The 20,201-nt window shown below is 33.7% G+C and overlaps 3 protein-coding genes across 5 annotated transcripts; 1 reads left to right on the top strand and 2 right to left on the bottom strand.

The window, feature by feature from the left end:
• The first annotated feature begins 31 nt into the window (after positions 1-31).
• LOC130613501 (transmembrane protein 203-like) lies at positions 32-445 on the top strand. Its single transcript, XM_057434835.1, has one exon. It carries the CDS (start codon positions 32-34, stop codon positions 443-445), a length of 414 nt encoding a protein of 137 aa, XP_057290818.1.
• A 5,053-nt stretch (positions 446-5,498) lies between these two features.
• LOC130614688 (gamma-aminobutyric acid receptor subunit rho-1-like) lies at positions 5,499-11,819 on the bottom strand. Its single transcript, XM_057436125.1, has 8 exons — positions 11,614-11,819; positions 10,648-10,709; positions 10,501-10,568; positions 9,540-9,748; positions 8,783-8,865; positions 7,733-7,861; positions 7,219-7,550; positions 5,499-6,940 (listed from the first exon to the last, which is right to left on the bottom strand). Exons 1-8 carry the CDS (start codon positions 11,673-11,675, stop codon positions 6,614-6,616), a joined length of 1,272 nt encoding a protein of 423 aa, XP_057292108.1. The 5' UTR covers positions 11,676-11,819; the 3' UTR covers positions 5,499-6,613.
• Positions 11,820-13,788: 1,969 nt separating this feature from the next.
• LOC130614174 (glycine receptor subunit alphaZ1-like) lies at positions 13,789-18,639 on the bottom strand. Of its 3 annotated transcripts, XM_057435586.1 has the most exons (7): positions 18,251-18,639; positions 17,761-17,828; positions 17,409-17,617; positions 16,654-16,736; positions 16,282-16,410; positions 15,802-16,139; positions 13,789-14,674 (listed from the first exon to the last, which is right to left on the bottom strand). In XM_057435586.1, exons 2-7 carry the CDS (start codon positions 17,761-17,763, stop codon positions 14,300-14,302), a joined length of 1,137 nt encoding a protein of 378 aa, XP_057291569.1. In that variant the 5' UTR covers positions 17,764-17,828; positions 18,251-18,639; the 3' UTR covers positions 13,789-14,299. The 3 variants fall into 3 exon arrangements, with proteins under 3 accessions (XP_057291569.1, XP_057291568.1, XP_057291570.1); XM_057435585.1 differs by lacking the exons at positions 17,761-17,828; positions 18,251-18,639 and having other exon boundaries at positions 17,409-17,681; XM_057435587.1 differs by lacking the exons at positions 17,761-17,828; positions 18,251-18,639 and having other exon boundaries at positions 16,650-16,736; positions 17,409-17,548.
• Positions 18,640-20,201: the final 1,562 nt, after the last annotated feature.

Below are 20,201 nucleotides of genomic sequence, written 5' to 3'. Positions count from 1 at the left end.
CTCTCTTCTTTAGCAAATATAACAACAAGAAATGTTATTTACATTAAAAGAGTTAAAGAAATGGCTTCAAATCACTGTATTCGAACTCACTATGATGATCGCATCTGTATTGGCGTTTTCCATTCTGTTAGTGCTCAAACTTGAAGATTATTTAGATTCAACATGGTGGACGGTATTTACGCCTTTGTTTGCATGTGACACTTTGATGGCCTACTTTGACTTGATTGTCTTCATCCATCTGTACATGGCGATGGAGAAAAGTTTGGCGGTGAAACGTATCATCATCAACACTTCAATCATCTTGCTGTTGATTATTTACAAAGTTTTGCTGTGTCAGCAACTGGAGGGTGTTCGGAAGATGAAATACGCGGTCGTTCATTCGCCATTGTTCATATTGATGTTCTTCCTATTGGTTCGATCATGCATCGTGTCTGATAACTCTTGAAGGGCGTCGTCGCCGACGCATTGTGACAATAACTGATGCTTACATGAAGGGAAAGAGGTATTGCCCGTCATTTTACATCTTAATTGCACCTGCTATGGTATTTTTTAAAGAATTTGAAACATAACTAATTGAAGATTTAAATCTAAAAAGTGTTTAAACCAACTACGGTCCGTATTTGAAAGTTAGAAGACCTAATGTGTTTACAATACCAATGACAGACCAATATCATTAAAGACGTATTAAGATACGATTTTAATGTCAAACTCAGTTTTATATTGTATTTTCTGTATTGTAATATATGAAAACGCATTTTACGAATATGATATTACGTATTGCTGTTAACAATGTGACTTTTGTTACACTTCAGGGTGTTTACTCTGTTAGCATGATTACCAAACCCATCAAAACTCGTCAATTCTCCTCAATTTTTGAAAGCTTCCCCAAAACTCCTCAAATCTCTAACAACTTTAACAACTTTCTTCTCAAACCTCCTCAAATCTCTAACAACTTTAACAACTTTCTCCTCAAATCTCCTCAAATCTCTAACAACTTTAACAACTTTCTCCTCAAATCTCTAACAACTTTAACAACTTTCTTCTCAAACCTCCTCAAATCTCTAACAACTTTAACAACTTTCTCCTCAAATCTCCTCAAATCTCTAACAACTTTAACAACTTTCTCCTCAAATCTCCTTAAATCTCTAACAACTTTAACAACTTTCTCCTCAAATCTCTAACAACTTTAACAACTTTCTCCTCAAATCTTCTCAAATCTCTAACAACTTTAACAACTTTCTCCTCAAATCTCCTTAAATCTCTAACAACTTTAACAACTTTCTCCTCAAATCTCTAACAACTTTAACAACTTTCTCCTCAAATCTCCTCAAATCTCTAACAACTTTAACAACTTTCTCTCCAAATCTCCTCAAATCTCTAACAACTTTAACAACTTTCTCCTCAAATCTCCTCAAATCTCTAACAACTTTAACAACTTTCTCCTCAAATCTCCTCAAATCTCTAACAACTTTAACAACTTTCTCTCCAAATCTCCTCAAATCTCTAACAACTTTAACAACTTTCTCCTCAAATCTCTAACAACTTTAACAACTTTCTCCTCAAATCTCCTCAAATCTCTAACAACTTTAACAACTTTCTCCTCAAATCTCCTCAAATCTCTAACAACTTTAACAACTTTCTCTCCAAATCTACTCATTCCATCATTTTTTAATATGTCAGAAAAATGTCAGGAATTTTGGGTTGAGTTTATTAGAACTACATTTAAGTTTTAAGAGAAGTAAGGATTTAATTGAAATCTGTTCCTGAACAGTATTTTTGATTGTTATAAAATCTTAAAGGAACCCGAGGTACAAAATAATGTTGGACTTGTAGCGCTTAAAATATTGGTTAACAAATCTTCTTAAAAATTTTAAAAAGTTTTATCGTTTTCAAGATATTAACATTTAAAGAATTTTAGATTTAATTATGCTGCATAAATTATGATGTCATTTTAAGGAATAGCAAATTTTGACATTTTCTGTCATCAGATATTTCAAACCTGTGGCAGGGGCGGATCTAGGGTTAGGCAGCCTAGGCAATTGCCTAAGCCTAGTTTTGTGAACTAGAAAAAAAATTCTCTATAGATAGAATAATCTAAAAAAAAACTAAATTATTTTTATCAATTTATTTTTGGCATCCGCCGATTTCGACTATGACGATGCGCGGCGTGCGTGTTTTATTTTACTCAAATAAGCAAACCCGGGGCGATCTTAGGCAAAATGTCTATTCGCCTAAAACGTCCGCGGGTTTTAAAGTTCCGAATGAATGAAAATCACAGATGGAAGAAAAAACGCCTAAAACGTCCGCGGGTTTTCAAGTTCCAATGAATGAAATTCTGGAATGTGAAGAAAAAACGCCTAAAACGTCCGTGGGTTTTAAAGTTTAAACGCCTAAAACGACCACGGGTACGGTTACATGGAGTGGATGTTTCTTTTTCAACATGGTTTACCTGGATCAGGTCCAATTGCAGGGAGCACTTCAAATGTCTAGAATATTAAAGCAATTGTATGCCACCTAAGTTAAATAAAGAAGTTTTGAATTTGGAAACCTTTTCAGATATTGAAAGGATTGGAAATGCTGGAGAGAAGTATTTTGGCCACGTGTGCCGTGTTGTTGTCTCAAACCAAACCTTTATCTTCCTCTGCAAGAGACAATAAATTCAGTAATACTTGAAATATTTTAGTTTTAGCTGCTCCTGAATTTAAGGCACTTTTGTGTCAAGAACTATTCTTAAAAGTGGTAAACCACCAGATGTTCTTACAAAACGTGTAATTTAAATCTTTTTCTTATCAAAACAAAAGGTTTTAACTTGGCCTTGATCAAATGCATTGTTTAAAAACATAAAAGCCCAATGCCAAACGAGATAGCTAACGGAGGCAATTTATGTAAACACTGTCTTGGCGGTCGAAAGATGTTTTGATGTGTATGTTAAATTCGGTATAGAGTATTACTAGCTACCTGTATGTGTATTAGTTGGAATTTTGTTAGTTTTTTTTCTTTAACGTCTTAAGGGTCACTGGCTTCGTGTAGGCTTCGTGTAGCCGTTTATGCAACTGTGTATCTTTGTTTCTGTTTGGGAGAGAATACATTCTTGTAAGATAACTAAGGGACAGCTCTTTCATGAACGCAAAAGTCCAAGCTAAATGTTAATAGATCTGCAGATCCCCTTTCCCTCCCCTAAACATCAAATCAGAAAAGGTAATCTTTGAATGTTGTCAGTCCTTGAAACCATAAGCACTCATCCATGTGTCCCTGCTAAGCAGGTAGACACTAAAAGTTATTAATTCTTTCTGTTCTCTAAGAAATCGATGTATACAGTATGAGATATAATTAAACGTCAAAGGATTCTACCTCGTCCCACCGCCAAATTTATACGCTTAGCATATACTTTTTTATTGTGATTGTCCCTAAGAACTTTGACTTTGTGGGAACTTTTAAACAGTGCATTTTATATGCAACATCCCACTGCTCATTTTAAAACTTTTAAGAACACGAGAAGATCTCTTTGACTTTCCCATGTTACTTTTAATTGTAATAATATTGCTAAAAACAAAAGAATGAAGCAATACCTAATCTAAGAATAGTCCAAGTTTGTTTTATAATATTTCTTATTCTCATCTTGCTGAGCAATACATTGATATAATTTTGTTTTAGGATAAGATATTTTGATGTCACCCTGGTACCTAAGATGAATATTCTTCTGACAATGAAAATCACCATCAATTAAAAGAACACAGATTTGTTAATCCTTATAATATTGGAAAACTGTAAACAATGGATATATATCTGGTATAATCCACAAAGTTGTGTTTCATAAGAGGAACTAAGAAGGTGAAAAAAATCAATCAAAATAATTTGTATTTTGATGTCACCCTGGTACCTATGATGAATATTCAAGTAAATAACACAGAAGATTTGTTCTGAATCCTTATAATATTGGAAAACTGTAAACAATGGATATATATCTGGTATAATCCACAAAGTTGGTGAAAAAAATCAATCAAAATAACTTGTGAATATTCAAGTAAATCATAGAAATGATTTTCACGTAAAACATATACAGATCGAAACAAGAATTGCATGTTAAAAAACGTTCTGTTACAGACTGTAAACTAACAAAATGTCATGTCAACTTATGGATATGAGTAGGATTTGTATATATGTTGCTTTTTATATGAGAATCTTCATAATTGGCTTATAGTTACTAAAACTTTCTTAAAGATTTTACAGTATTAAAATATTTTTTAAACATAGTTGACAGGGACATGTAAGGGTAAATAATATGAGACATCTTAAATGTTTTGATGTTATTTTTCTAATTTCTAACTCTTTTCTGGCTTAATAAACTGCCTTTCTCTTGTGGGAATTTCATAGCATTAAAATTAATGCTTAATAGAAATTGGTGCAAAACTACACCAGTAACCCTAATGCTAAACTGTATTAACTTCATGAAGAGGTGATTACTATATACTTTTTGTACACGTTTATTATATGTTGCGATCTTACACTGTAAGTCTAACTGGAAATCTTTCATTCTTTTATATGCTGGTTTTCTTTGTGCATTTGCAGGTTGTTACCACAGACTATAATTTTCCAAACAATATTTCTACGTTGCACTACTGTTGACTATCTATTCCTAAAATTGTCTTGTAATGTAATTTTTTGTTGTATTGTTAGTTATTAGACTTATTGCATGTTTTGAAATGAAGCAAATCCCCAACTTATTACTTGTACTCGTATTATGTGCGCAAAACGAAAAAAGATGCTAAGATACTTAATACCAATATGTGATTCAAAGAAATTATGGAAACGCTAACCCTGTTTCAAATCGAATTTACTAACCAGACGCATTTTCCATCCGCATGTTTTAACAAGGATAAAGTGGTAAAACTACGGGGGTTACTGTTATTTGTTTGGCTATAAAGAAACTTTCGTTTCTAATCTAGAAGGATTCTTAATAACTAAAAACCTTACTTTTGGGAAAATTTTAGTTCCTTTTACAGCAAAAACACAAAACGGCCGATTTACCTCGTACAACACCACAACCCTTGACATTACTTTGCCAAAAAATCTATGAAATTTTGCCTAACCAGAAAAAAATCCTAGATCCGCCCCTGTGTGGATGGATTTGTATTCAAACGTTATCAATACATAAGGATTATAAAGGTGAATTGATTAACATAATTTTTTTGCCAAAGTGATACTCGTTTTGCTTGTAATTAATTCAAGGTTTCAAATTTGTGACGTGTTGGTAGAAAACTTGAAAATAAGAAAATGTCAGAAATTTCAGGAAAATCTGGAGTTAGTATTAAGTGGACGTCTTCCCTAATCGTTAGTTATTACCAAAACCGGCTTTTGCGTACATATGGCTTAGGGAGCGTAAGAAAGAAGTTTCTTCCTTAATGGGTTATAATAAAACCATAACTTTACGGATTTCTACAGTGGTGTTTTGTTTGTTTGTTTCATTAGTTGATAGTAAGGCAGTTATGCCATCTTATCTGACTATGCATGAAGTCAAAAAATCCTTCTTATTAAGGGCGGAAAACATAAAGTGCGTTAGCCACAAATAACCGACGGCTTATAAGGGTCTTTTTTAGAGCTTATATTAAGCTTGAACTATTCCTATGGAGACATTCTGTCTTAAAAATCAATATTTTGCAGATTTGTTCTAACATCTTGTCGGGCATTGGATTGAATTGTTCAATTCGGGAGATTTTACACGGTTTGATAGAATTTATGTCGGCGGTATAATATGAAGTTGTAAATACAAGTAACGACGCCCACTCATAATAAAGTTAGACAAATTTATCATATCTTTTTTATCTTAACCAGAGCAAAAATTATATTAGATACACAGCACATTACGTCTTTGATTGTGTGCAGAGTTATTGAAAATCAAAATTTGTCCTTTCAGTTTCACAGCAAGGGAATGAAGATACAAATAGTCTTTTTTATTGCGACAAAATAAAATCGGATTCAATCAAAATGTTAATGGCACTGGCAGGTTTGTTTTTGTTTAACTGCGAGTGGAAATAAAGCTGTTATTTAATTTGTTGTGGAGTCAAAAGTACTATGAAGAACACGGTTTAAAAACCATAAAATTATTTATGGAAAATTTGTGCAGCAAGTCTGTTTTATTAGACAAACTTTTGTCAGATATGTACTACCTTAAGGAAAGAAGTTTTTGTAGAAGCAATTTTCGCGGAATTTATTTTTGCCACTTTTTTACACTTGGAAAAAATGAATCGATCAAAATATTTTAAAAAATCATTGAAAGAATATTTTAAATTTAGAAAGGCGATAAGTAAAAGGAAATTCAATATTAAAAAAAAAAAATCATAAAAAATGAGCTTGCAAATAATTTCTTCTACATATTGCAATCGCAAAACTTTGGTCCCCCAAAAATTATTTTCAGGCTTCTAAATCACAAAAATAAGTTTTGCAAAAAAAATTACAGTTTAAATTACAGTTTTTAACTTCTATGGTGCATGTGCGGAGATATCTCCTTTACATTAGTTGTGCAGAATACGACAAACCGTTTGAACATTTCATCTCTTCAATGGATATTGTCTCTATACACAGACTTTATTTTCTCCAACTTTACAGCGAATTCTTATTCATGAAATTTTTGTGTATAATGCCGTCCATATATTACAGCAAAAACAAAGAAAACCAACGGGAAGGCAATTCTAGCTATAAGTTCAAACTTTGCAACTCTTGTCTTGGCGTCCATTTTTTTCTTTACTGCATTCTTGCAATTGGATTTAAATAAATTGCAGCCTAGCAAACGTAACCTAACGCCTTCTTCACCATGCATTCCATTGTTTATATTGGTGCTAGAGTCAAACGAATCGTCTTCAACGGGTATGTTAGATTCTCTGGCGTTATCCATATTTTTGTCTATCCCAGTTGTTGTGGTTGCCTTAGATTCGGTATCGTTCTAGAATAATCATATCATTGCATTTTTCAATTGTGTTTATCATTTAGAACAAATTTACACAAAATACCAGTACCTGCATATCTCTATACCCTTTATTTTAGTCCGTGTGATGGGAAAATATTCGTGCTACATATACACGAAATAGCCAATTATCTACATTCTTGCGACGTACTAATTTCTTTGAACTCAATAAAATAAACGAATGATCGTGCAGCATATAAATGGATATATTATTGGCATTCTTGTTTATTTCTTTAAATATTTTTCATAACACTTACCTGTTCATTTTCGTCCCTGCTTAAATACCAATACACGCCAACACTTTCTAACACAATCAACACAATGAGAACTAAAGACACAATCATGAACCAATCAATTGCCTTGATATATGACACTTTAGGTAGAGATGTATCGCTGTATCCAAGCAAGAAGATCATTGAGAGAATCAACGTGATACCAATTGTCAATCGTGTTTCAATATCTGATGGTGAAACGCAAAATGCGATCCAACATAAACAAACGAGGATGATCGTTGGGAAGTAGATTCGTATTAAGTAGAAACCGATTTGTCTCATGAATTTGAGCTCGACTTGAAGGACGGTGTAATTGCCTGTGATGAAATAAGAAACAAGATTCGTAATCACATAATACGAATAAAAAATCAAAGCATAAATTAAAAGTAATTTTGTGTTATTAGTGCGTATACCTAACAAAGATTGGATTTGTGGCAAAATACTCCCCGCCAGTCACTTCGTCGATTCTTAGTGCTTCGGCAAACAAACAGAAATTTACCTGACAAGTAATTCACGATTTTTGAGGATGTTTTTATGTCCTTTTCAACGGTAAATTGCTCTAAATCCTTCCGTGCAAGAAAATATGCATCTTTTAGGAATAACTGAACAACACTGCTATTGTGACTGTCTAAAAGGAAATATTGATTTTACTCATCGTTTGATAGAAGCTGAGAGCGGTTACGGATAAGGTCTTCACCCACTTGACTTAGAATCTTAGGGGCTGGTTACAGAGGCGAGCTGACCCGGTGCTGGCTCATTTTCAACCCGGCACTAGCTCGTTATTACATGGAAAAATTAAAATGACAACCCAGGAAAATATCAAGATGGCGCACGCATTAAGTAAACAAAGAATGATACATTATCGTGTGTTAATTTTGGTGAGCACATTTTTGCAACTCTCAACAAATGTTTTATTGCTTTGCATACACAAAATGTTTTAGAATATAACTATTTCTATGATTTCTAAAGAAAATATGGAAACAGTTACTTTCAAGAACACAACAGAGAAAAATTAGAAAAAAGAGAAAAACTTGGTTTAGAAATTGTCGTACTGATAAGTGGTGGGTTGATATGACGTTGGTTGCTGTATCAATAGAAGATTTATGGACAAAAAATTTTAGACTCTCTCAAACAAAAAAATTCTTGTTCATGATATCGGCTACTTTGCATGCGCCAACTCGCTTCTGACTTGGGACAAGCTATTACATGGGGCTAGCCAGCTCGCTTAGGCGAGCTGGCTGGGTTGAAAAAACGAGCTGGCTCGGAATGTGAGCCAACCCGTTTTCAACCTGCCTCATATAATCGAAACTGTCTTTTAGAAGAAATTTCTGCAAAAGCTGGATTATGTTTAAAAATAGATTTTCCTTTAAACGAGCCAGCACCGGGTCAGCTCGCCTCATATAATCAGCCCCTTAACCGCATCTCCAAAACAGCTCTGACTCCAAAAACCACAATAACTTTCCACAAAAGGTTCTAACGGTATAGCAAGCTATGACAAAAACACTGCAGAAGGAATGAAGAAGAAAATACATATAAAACGTTAACTTACAACTGGCAAACTCTATATCGCAATATTGAACATCAAACGGAAAGAACTGGAATTTAAAATTACAAGCTGCATGTAGCAGTCCCCTAGACAGTAAATATAATTATATAAATTAATTGGATTATATAAACGGTAATATAATAAACTAGTAGGCGAACCCGTGGAAAAATCTACGGGTTCGCCCGTTCTTTTTATATCCCATTACGTGTGCCGTACTTGCGGTACCATTTTACCTGACAGAAAAACAGAGATATACAGGTGTTACAATATACATTTTCGCGAGAATTAAATATCGCGATCTCGCGAATTTTTGTGCATTTTGGTCAAAAGGTTTGAATTGCCAATTCTTTAAAACCTTGCTTTTTAGCAAAAATTTAGGACCACGTAATAAGTCATTGTATTTTTCGTAAATTCGCCATATTTGGCCTGCTTATTATTAACAAAAAATATTTTCTCTGGCTAACATTGCGCTAACTATAGAACCCAGGTTTTGATAGAGATGAAGGACGAAAAGCCTTTTTTTACCCGTTTTTCTATATATATAACATATAGAGAAATTAAAAAAAACATCTTCGACAAAATGTAAAAAAATAATACTCTTGTTTTACCTAAAGAAAAATAGCATCTTCTCTTGAAAGGAAAAGAGATCTTAAATTATAACCCCTCCTCGTCTTCATACCAAAAAAAATTTGAGTTAAGATAAAAGGAAGACAATTTTTGTTTTCGTTTGGACTTTTTACGTATCGAGAAGACAACTCACGGTTGACTGTGATAGATCCTTCCGTCTACTCCAATACGAAGCAAAACCCTTCCTGTTTTTGTGCCAAGTGTTGACTGTCTACAATTTAAGCAGTATATATCAGGTGTCCATATCTCGTTGTCATCTTGCAGGACAATCTCGTGATGATTATCTCGTTTTAAACGTTCATCAGTCCACTCTTGCACGATATAACTATTCAAAACAAACTCCTAAAAAACAAATGATCAGATCTTTCTTACGAATATAAGGATTTTAATCTACATGTTAATCCTCAATAATATTTAAGAATCTATGCCTCAACATTTATTGTCATTTCTAACAGTGACAAAAATAATTAGTTACACATCTCGAAGGGAAGGAATAATCTGGACTGCATCCAAGAGTTACTGGATAGACCATACAGAATCCTATTTTATTAATGCCCTATTTTTTACACAATAAAAAGCTGACAATTTTCTCGTGTATGGTTTCACTATTTTCAAATTTTTAGTTGTTTTCAATACAAAAACCAGTGCATGCACAAAATTGACACTTTTCTAAAAATTATTAACATTCTTGTCAAAATCATGACATGAAATAGACAATGATGACATGTGTTTCTAAAGTAGTAAGATCGTTTAAAGCACACATTTTAATGTTGCTGCAGGTATCAATTTTTGTACTTTTTATGCGTTATGGCCAAATTCGCGAAATTATGCACTCGCGAAATAATTTTACCTTCGAAAATTAATACCCGCAAAAAAACACGGTGGTTTAAAAAAAGTCTTCTCTTTCAAAAATATCCCTTTTACATTATCTTGTGAGAGTTGATATCTGCAAAATATCTGTTTCTGTCCCGTAAAATTAACACCATTAAGATTGTAAGTATTCGGGTAGTCTATCAATCGCTTCACCTTAACACAAAAATACGCTATATTGAAATTAGTCTTACAAAAACTCGCACATTCAAAAAATTTCTTACCATCATAGTGGCATCAATTCTGATAACAGATTCAATCACCAAAGAGAAATTCACATGACGAGGAGCATCTAAATATTCGAAAAAAAAATGCTATTTACCTGATAATTATTTTACAATAATATGTTAAAAACGCTAGAAACTAATTACCATGCTTCCCAGATTCTATTTTATTATAGCCTTCTGGAGGAAAGATATAATTTTCTTCATCTCTACGAGAGAAACATATCACAAATTAATTAGACTGCAGCATGTTAACATCGGATAAAGTTAAGATCTTATACCTTGATACAATCCAGCTACTGTTTGTATGCAAACAATAACTTTTTAAGGGTCAGTTTTAAGTGAAGGAGGAGATAAAATGACAACAAATTAATTTGACGTAAATTTGTCTCCTTTTTTAAATCATTTTCTGTGAAGTCATAATGTTGTTTGCATTTTTGTTAATTTTAGGTCTAAATTTATAGCATTTTTAGGTTTTTTTTTTTTTTTCATTACAAAGACTAATACCACAGGATGCCACAGGAGAGCCGTCAGACGGCAGCGATGAAGGATTTAGTTGCGTTTTTGTTTTGATGGTAGAATTGACCAAGAAATAAAATGATCAGGGGAATATATCACAATCTGAACTAATAACCTTTTTTAAACTTTTGCAAGTGGAGCTGATATCTTTTTGAAAACAGTGAGACTTCGTGCTTGAAGTCTTATAATAATGGATCTTTTAATGCTCATAAGGAATCCTGGAATTGAAAATAAAAACATTTGAAGTATACCCATGCTGTAGAGAAAATTTTTTTTTTTTTTTTACAAATTTACTTGTGTTTTTTTTCTACAATTCTTGGCCACGATTCCAATGTTCTGTTTTGACACGAAAAAGAACCTGGAAAGTTTCCCAAGATTACGACAAACGACAATGACGTCACAAATTTTACCGTACAGTTTGGTTTTTCTTTTGGAAATTAGCTTTTAAAAACTAGAAAAGTTTCCTTTTACTGACAAAGTGTTACTTTAAAGAAAGTGTTTATGATTTAAAGAAGTTTATCTTACCTGGAAATCTTGCAGTTAGAAAGTATACTTAATACTTAATAAAGTTGAAGATAGTAAGTTCCTACATACCCTGTCGCTTTTGTTTCGCTCAATGCCAGTAAAAAAATACAAACGAACCACCCAAAAGACATCCTGCCACCACCATTAGCCCGTATTTCTGATGTTAACGTTCTATGAGACCGTTAGAACTGATTATAAGTGACATTTTCAGCTTCATTAAACAATTGAAAAGACATCAATAAAGTTTGAGTAAGACATGCTGTGCATTTCGGCTGTTGTGTTCGGCTTCTTGCATTTGCACGGACTTTCAAACAAATTATTTCAACTTTCTATAAAAATGGGTTTCTATAGGTGTGTTTTTTAAGTTAATAAATTTTAAAACTTTCATTTGATATATAAAACCTCGCCCAGTGAACATTAATATTGATTTAACTGATCCTATAAAAAAGATTTTTTGTGTTTGTTCACCCAGGTGGTGTAAGTATAACCACCTGCCGTAGGAACACAGCAGACAATTGCAGTAGATAAATGTTGACCACCCTAATCATGTTGGGCTGTTGGCGAGAGGGAAAAAATGTCCTATACAGAATACTCTGTTAATAACATTAGAACATGAACTTATAATATAAAATGTTTTCCAAAAACTTCCATGCACGTGGTTTCCAACGCCTATTTTAAAAAGCACTATCTTATATTTTACATTTTTAATGTACAGTGCTTTTATTCATTAAACCTATAGTTATAATTTTATCGATTAGCTTACGCCCTTTACCGCCCGGTGGAGACTTGTGGCAGAGCGTTCGCTTCCAATGTGGGAGGTTCTGGGTTCAAACTCCGGCCGAGTCATGCCAGGGACTATAAAAATGTAAATCTGTCCTTTTTGCTTAGTGTTCAGAGTGAAGATGGGATTGATATCTAAGGCGGTTGTCTAGTTAAGCGCTTGCTGTGTTTGCACAATCTTCGCAGCTCTCTAATGGAAGCTTTGAATAAATTTAAGTTCTAGTGCGCCCTCCAGAGGATAGCAGTACCAATTGAACTGGGTAAACAATTTCAATAATAAGAAGACAATAACTAAAACCTATTTGCGACCTGAAGAATTACCATTTTCTGAGATTATGCTTATTGTAAACCATAAAGGCCTACAATTTTTTTTAGCCTCCGTAAGTAGTAAATACTTCTGTATTTAAGTCTACATGCATGTCTGTTGTTCTAACTTGCTTGCTTGCCACACAAGCCGGTTCGTGGTCAAAAGATGGCTCTAAATTAACTGACAACATTACATTTAAAGTAGGTTAGAGCATGGAGGTATAAGAGATATCTCTTATACTTCCACGGTTGGAGTGGAGGCTCGTACCTAAAACCTTATGAAACCTTTGTATATTCAAGGGTGGGCACAATTTGCGGGTACAAGAACTTATACTAATTTTTGACAAATATTAATAATTACTTTTTACAGGAAAAAAACTTTTCGTCGAGACGTTCTCACAATTATTATTTCTATTCCGAATAATTATACGGGATAAAGTCACTTCAGTGTTGAAAACACTTTTATTAATGTGGGTCCTGTGCTTTGAATTTATACAATGGGTATACACCGGCTGGGCTACCCAATGTCCCTCACATGGCATGGGTTGACCTGTAGCTGTGGTAAAGACACATGCCCGTGCTGTGGACCAAATCACGGACCTTGTGATTACGAAGTGAACGACACAACCACAAAGCCCCACGCCACTAAAACCTCTACCCTAATGTAGTAGTTAGCTAGCTCACATTCAAGTTATCTATTAAGAGGACTGATTTTGAGAATATTAGTCTTTTTTGTTTTATACTTTATACTGTCCACTTACGCGCAACCTCCTTTCAGTACATATTTTACCCCCTTCAGCATATCTTTGCCCCATTAAGTTTAACTTTGCCCTTTTTTTTAGTATATCTTTCGGTATATTTTTCGCCTATTTCAGTATATTTGTACTATCCACATCTAGAAAACACTTTATTCATGGCACTTGGTTACAATGGAATTTTAATCTTCCAAGTTCCTGGACAATTCTGGTGTCTTAATTCCTAAGAAAGTTAATTGATTTTCTTAAGGAATTAATTGCAGTTTATATGATGAAGACTATTAAGAACTTAGAATTTCAACAAAATTTAGTTGGATAGGAAAACATATATTCAACTCGCGAATTTCTGAGGCTTTGGTTTGTTTAAAGATCTGTTTGACATAACTATTAAAAAGTTGGCATATTACTAAATAACTTGATCACAAGTTATTACAACCCACGTGGGGGTTGACACCAAGATAATATGGTTGAGCGAAAGCAGACAAGCTTTTAGCCATCTTCTTTCCACGTCCAATGTCTATGTTCGTATGTGTGTTGACGTATTTAATTTAATGAAGTGAAAAAGAAAGTGTTAGAAAAATGGCTAAATAAAAAGCACTAAGCCTGTAATACAAGTACAAACAGTTAAATGGCTGATTAAATACGGTAGAAAAATCGTTGGGTATCGCGGTAAGTCTACGCTATAACTTTCTGAACATAATATGGAGTATATTTTAAAAATAAGTGGTAAAAGTCCAAACGTTTCACCAAAAAACACCTAGATACGCTGTTTTTTCAATAACATTTGATCGAAACAAGAAATAGTTGTATTAAACTCCAGTTTTAATAATCGCAACAGCGGCTGCATAATGTAGATTCTACATTCTACCAGCTTGCAAAGTTCATCAATGTTATTATTCGCCCTCTTTTGCGTGTTATTCATGTAGATATCGCGAGTAATGAATACCATATATAATGGCAAACACAAAAAATACCAAGGGAAATACAAGTCGTGCTACAATCTCAAAATTCGCCACTCTGTTTCTGAAATCATCATCATCATTATCATCATCATTGACTTCACTTCCTATGAAAGGACTCATGCTGCAGTCAAACTTCAGTGGCTTCTTTCGGTCATATTCGTCAACGCAAAGTAGTTTATGTTTCATTGCGCATTTTCTGTTGCGAGTGTTTTCTTTGCTTCCATAGATAGCTTTCATGTCATCATCTTCATCGGGTGGACTGCATTCCTTGCTGATATCGAAGTGGTTGCTGCCGCTAAGTTTTGAAAATATGGAGGATCGTCTTCGCTGAAAGCAGAACAGAAAGAGAGGTACACATTATAGGCTAACAAAAACACGCTAAGTTGAATTTACACTGAAAAAAGGGAAACACGCTTTACACTAAATAAATAACCCGAAACAGGCTAAGTTGAATTTACACTAATAAAGTAACTTATGGATTTTGCTCAGAAGGTAGTTGAAATACGACGTTTTTCCAGCTCCGTTTTGCTGCGGAAAGCTGTGGTAAGTTTAAATCGACTTCAAAAGTGCCGGAGGTGGTACGCTGAATAAGTGTTTCCAGTGTTTCTCTGTAATTGCTAGTTCTTGTCTTTTCTGTTAATCATGTACAAAAACATCTTAAAAAAACAACCACAAATGTGGTAAATTCTCGCGACCCAAGAAATTGCGTTCAAGTGTGAACTTAGCTTTAGTCATTCACTAGCTTAATCTTTGCGAACGCTTTGTAAGATAAGATAAATAAATAAATAAATAATACATTCTAAGAAGAAATGCGACGAGAGTCCATGATTAGTTCTTTTTAACCGAAAATAAATAATATAATAAAAATAATTTGTTTCTTATGTGAACTAAAGGGCGTTGCAAAAACGTAACAAGGAAAATCCAATTTTGTTCGTAAAAGGGCTTCTTTTTTGACTTTCCTAAGCCCGGGTTTGTAAAATTACTTTCAGGACGCATTTAGCTATATTAAAGGCATTAGTCATATAAAGCAGAAAAGTCTGATCTACTAACACAGTTCTGTTATGAGATACTGTGGATCCCTCTATCACGACCAAGCGAAAGACGGAAAGAATCACTTAAGGAAAAAAAGATTAGAGATATAGAAATGATATAAAGAGACACTGCACAACAAAGGAGCAAAATATTTCTTTAAGATAGGAAGCTGCTCATTATCGTTGCTGATTAGTTCTTCTCGTCCCGTAACAAGATAGGCCTTAATTTAGTTAATTTTTTACACAAGCAAAACGTTTTATTTGACACAAAAAGTTCGTGTTTTTTATTTCTTGTTTTAATAAAAATAACCAAGAAAAAACATATTTTCTACGTTCGGAAGAACATCTAAAACATTTGGCCGCCGTTGACTATCTTGTTACAGGACAAGAGGAGGTTACAGCCAAGGTAACTTATTCTTCTACCTGTTCCTGTTGTTTTTCCTTCTTGCAAATGTACCAGTATACAACCACAGTCTCTATAACCGTCAACACAATAATAAGTAACGCCATGATCAAAAACCAATCAATCGCTTTGATATATGAAACTTTAGGTAGAGATGTATCGCTGTATCCAAGCAAGAAGATCATTGAGAGAATCAAAGTGATACCAATTGTCAATCTTGTTTCAATATCTGATGGTGATACATAGAATGTTATCCAAGATAAGCTGACCAGCACAGACGTAGGGATGTATAGTCTGATTAAGTAAAACCCAATTTGGCGGGTAAACTTCAGCTCCAGTTCAATTATTGTGTAATTACCTAGACGAAGAAAATTCGTGATATTTCTAAAAAGCGTTTACGGTCCTCGTAGGAAGATACGAATTTTCGAAATCTTCTTGCGTATGTTTTAAGGTGAAGAATACACACCAGATAAGAATACACACCACATAAGAATACACACCAGATAAATATTCAGCAACTCTAGTCAACGCTTTAATTTCATTATCTATTTTAAATTGCTCCAAATCTTTTTTCTCGAGAAAGGTAGCTTTTTTTAGTTTGTAATCTACAAAGCTGTTGTTGTTGCTGTCTAAAATAAACAGAAAATAACACTGTCATGCACAGACACTTCTGTTCTCCACAGATGTATCAATCCCACTGACTAATATAGCAGCTATAAATTTTTGATACATAAGCTGGAAGTCTTCATTCAACATTAAATGCCGATATTTCAAATTGTAAAACGAATGCATGGTATTGTAAACCTTATAGTTAAGCATGACTTTTACAAGAACAACTTTTAAAGAAAGTTATGATATAAAAATGTACCTACAGCTGGCAAATTGCATTTTGCATCTTTGAACATCAAATGGAAAAGTATAGAAATCAAAATTGCACGCTGCATTTAATAACCCCCTAAAACAAAAATCATACAAAAGTGGAATTTTTTTTAAATACTTTCTGTTCCATGTTTAAGATTTCTTGGAACCATTCTCGAATGTTGTGTTCCGGGCGTGGCCTGATTTCCACCATATTTACCCTCAAAAAGCAAAGTAGTAAAGGGGGGGTAAGGGAGTTATCATGATTTTAATTATCAGATAACCGGGGGTGAAACTTTAATATGGTTGCCGACATGTCCTAATGTCTACTATACCTGGGTAATTCATAACTTTTGTGTTGACGAGTGAAAAATGTCGCCAAGTATGTATTAAAAAGATATATTATGGTATTAGGTTCATTAGGGTAACACATGTCGACAGTTTTTTTGTGTGTTTATTGTTTGTTTTTGTTTTTTTGATTTTTCCCATTTTTTTTTTTATTATTATTGTTTTCGGTTAGTTTTGCGACATTGATTCAAATCACCCAAAAGGTTAAAAGAATGACATTAGTCGTTATTAGCTACAATGTTAAAAGTGAAAGCTACCATATTTGTTTTGAGACATTTATAGATTGGATGACGTTGTCCACTTTTCATTAAATGTTGTATCTTCTATTATTTCTGAATGTTTGCAACAGATAGCTACTTTAGCCGCAAACCATGTTACAAAAAGGATCGTTACACTCCTAGCAACGACATAAATAACTTACGGTTGACTGTAATAAATATTCCCATCCACGTCAATCCTTAACAACACTCTTGTGCCTTTCTCATCCAAAGCAGATTTTCTGCAGTTCAAACAGTAAACGTCAGGTGTCCACACGTCGGTTGCTTCCTGTAACATGATGACATGATGATTCTCTCGTTTCAAACGCTCATCCGTCCATTCTTGAATGATGTAACTGTTCACAATAAACTCCTGATAGTAACATGCAGTAAAAAAAATTACCATTTGACTTTTTTTATCAATGTCCAACTAAGATGCTCAAGTTATTTGAAATGTACAAAGGTTACACTGGTTTTTCAAAAATAATACATAGATAGTGGTGTTAACATCCTTACCATTGCAGCTGGATCGATGCGTATGACGGATTCAATCCACACAGTAAAATGGACAACTCGTGGACCATCTAAAAACAAGACAATGATTGAGTCTAATTGCCCCACCTCCTTGGTCTCACTTACAAACTGATGTTTCTAGGAGTACGTTCATGAAAAACAACAGAAACATGCGTTTTTCATCAGTATACTCCGATTTAAAAGTTAGTCATAAGTTATCTGGATATTTTAAGTAGGTTTGATGTCGTTGCATATGTAAATTATGTTTTCGAAAACTATACCCATTTTTTGATCAATATTTCTTCGTCGATGCAAGGAAATTTATTACCCCCTTTATTAGCGTATGTTTTCTCAATGTACTTTTGAAGCACTTTACAAACACAACACGAATTCAGTAAACTCTCAAATTCTGGAAAAGAACTAGAAAAAATATTGCTTATGAGATTAAACATAACATAAAAAATGATTTAGACGAAAAAAAAAATGTAGTCACCGTGTTTTCCTGATTCCGTTTTTATATAATCTTCAGGAGGAAAAACCAAGTGTTCTTCCAATCTAGAAAAAAAAAAGTGAAAAGTTCAGTACGCAAAAATTTACGTCATGGTTTCGTTTAGCAGAGGTTTAATGTTAAAAAATTCTTCAACTTTTTGTTTCTTTATGATTTATATTCTCAATTTGGTGTTATATTTTGTCATGTTTTTGTTGTCGACGTGCAACTAGAGCACGGATATGAAATTTATTCATTTTAACGAAATAGCAATATGAACTTATTTCTTTCGTATTAAATTTCGCGCAAATTCAATTTCCCTCTCTCTAACAACAAGTAAAAATTACAAAATCGAGGTTTTAGACAAAATATAACAGCAACGCCTTGTTGCAACCAGTTTTGTTTTTTGAGGAAAAAAAGTAAATTTTCGCGTGTGTTAATTTTCGCGTAAAATATGACTTATAACGTTTGTAGTAAATTTCAACCACTAAAAGGATTTTTGCGTGGATGCGCGAATTTAAGTGCGAAAATAGCCGTTTCCCGAATTTAATAAAAATCGAGATTATGAGTTTATTTATCATTAGTACTTTAGACATTAGCTTTTTTTGGTAACAATCAGGCTACGTTCACCAAAACAGTCCATCGTTGGAGCACCATAACTCCTGAGCACCAGGTTGTTATCTGCTCAGATAGATACATAGATGTGCATATTTTACATGGCTACCCTCACAAATATCCAGGGATAAAACAGGGATAAGTATTTAAAGCTCTCTTTGAGATACGCAAATTCAATCTGGGTTAGTGCTCTGCCAGACAACTCCCTGCAACATCCAACGGCCCACACAGTGCGCCATCATCTAATTTCCCTCCCATGGCTTAGGTTAACCCGGGACTATGGTAATATTCGATTGCCCAAATTGAATCGCCGCAAAGGGGGATAGAACCCCCGGCGCCATGAGTGTACTTAAAACAAGTCAGTTTGACGAAGTTCCAACACAGCATTACGTTCAAACGGCATTTTTAACCTTTCAGTACCTTCTTAATCCTTGTGGCGCAGCGCATTTTTGGAAAGATATTCTAATATTAACAGTCTATGTCTTGCCACCTTCCGTGACTCAAATTTTTTTATCAATAATGTCAAAAAAGATAATAGACATTTAAAAAAACAGGTCATAATAAAGTTTTGAATGGTTTTACTGATGGTAAAGATATATTCCCTACCAAGATAAAATTTAAGATGATCATAAAAGCTTTATGCTATTAATGTTTTACAAAATATGGCAAAAAATTAAGTGAAATAAAAAGTTCAGATATTAAAATTTTCGGACAACGTTTTTGGACAAGCGTTTTGTCGGAAAACCGTTCAGAATTCATTTGCATAAATTATAATACGAAAGAACATACAACACCAGAAAGACTAAATCATTAGTAAACAAAACGATTTTAATTTTAAAGAGAAAATTTTACACAAAAGAAAAAATTCCAAATAACCAAATACTGGTTGTTTCGCTCTTTCCTCCATGCATGTGAAGATTCGATAGTAAATTAATACTTACTCATCGGAGATCACCTGTGAAATAAGCAAGCTTAGAAAAAATAGATAGTACATTATGGCATGAAAAATTTGCTGCTTTTCCAGTTCTCTCTTAAATAACTACCGAAGTTTGCTCCAAGCATGTTTGCAATATCCCCTCTAGAGAATTTATATACCGAACAGCGATGTATCACACTGCTTTACATCTATGGGAGCAACGTAGTTACGAAAAATATACAAAAAACAACAAAAAATTTTTTCTTTCATATCCACCCCCAGCGCAGTCAGATGAACAAGTTCTAATTTTAGAAATGTATAATTTCAACAATTCCAGGTGTTTCGCTTGTCTTCGTAAAAAATTACATAACTTCTGTCTCCCGCAATAACTTCTATATTTTTCCTTTTAATTCCATTTTTTTCCCT

This window comes from Hydractinia symbiolongicarpus, chromosome 11 (genome assembly GCF_029227915.1).
Source record: "Hydractinia symbiolongicarpus strain clone_291-10 chromosome 11, HSymV2.1, whole genome shotgun sequence".
Classification (NCBI taxonomy): domain Eukaryota; kingdom Metazoa; phylum Cnidaria; class Hydrozoa; order Anthoathecata; family Hydractiniidae; genus Hydractinia; species Hydractinia symbiolongicarpus.
Note: the sequence above shows the minus strand (reverse complement) of the source record. Positions and strands in the feature narration are given on the sequence as shown.

What these genes read in the sequence shown, in the direction of transcription:
- LOC130613501 (XM_057434835.1), top strand. Translation starts at nt 32, where the DNA reads ATGTTATTTACATTAAAAGAGTTAAAGAAATGGCTTCAAATCACTGTA.
- LOC130614174 (XM_057435585.1), bottom strand. Translation starts at nt 17,650, where the DNA reads ATGGTAATTTTTTTTACTGCATGTTACTATCAGGAGTTTATTGTGAAC. An exon ending in AGTTGCTGAATATTTATCTG is followed by an intron (nt 16,140 to 16,281) that starts GTGTGTATTCTT and finishes TTCTTCGTCTAG; the next exon opens with GTAATTACACAATAATTGAA. An exon ending in AGGAAAAACAACAGGAACAG is followed by an intron (nt 14,675 to 15,801) that starts GTAGAAGAATAA and finishes TTCTGCTTTCAG; the next exon opens with CGAAGACGATCCTCCATATT.
- LOC130614688 (XM_057436125.1), bottom strand. Translation starts at nt 11,675, where the DNA reads ATGTCTTTTGGGTGGTTCGTTTGTATTTTTTTACTGGCATTGAGCGAA. An exon ending in AATAGAATCTGGGAAGCATG is followed by an intron (nt 10,569 to 10,647) that starts GTAATTAGTTTC and finishes TCGAATATTTAG; the next exon opens with ATGCTCCTCGTCATGTGAAT. An exon ending in AATCGTGAATTACTTGTCAG is followed by an intron (nt 7,551 to 7,732) that starts GTAAATTTCTGT and finishes ATTTCATCACAG; the next exon opens with GCAATTACACCGTCCTTCAA.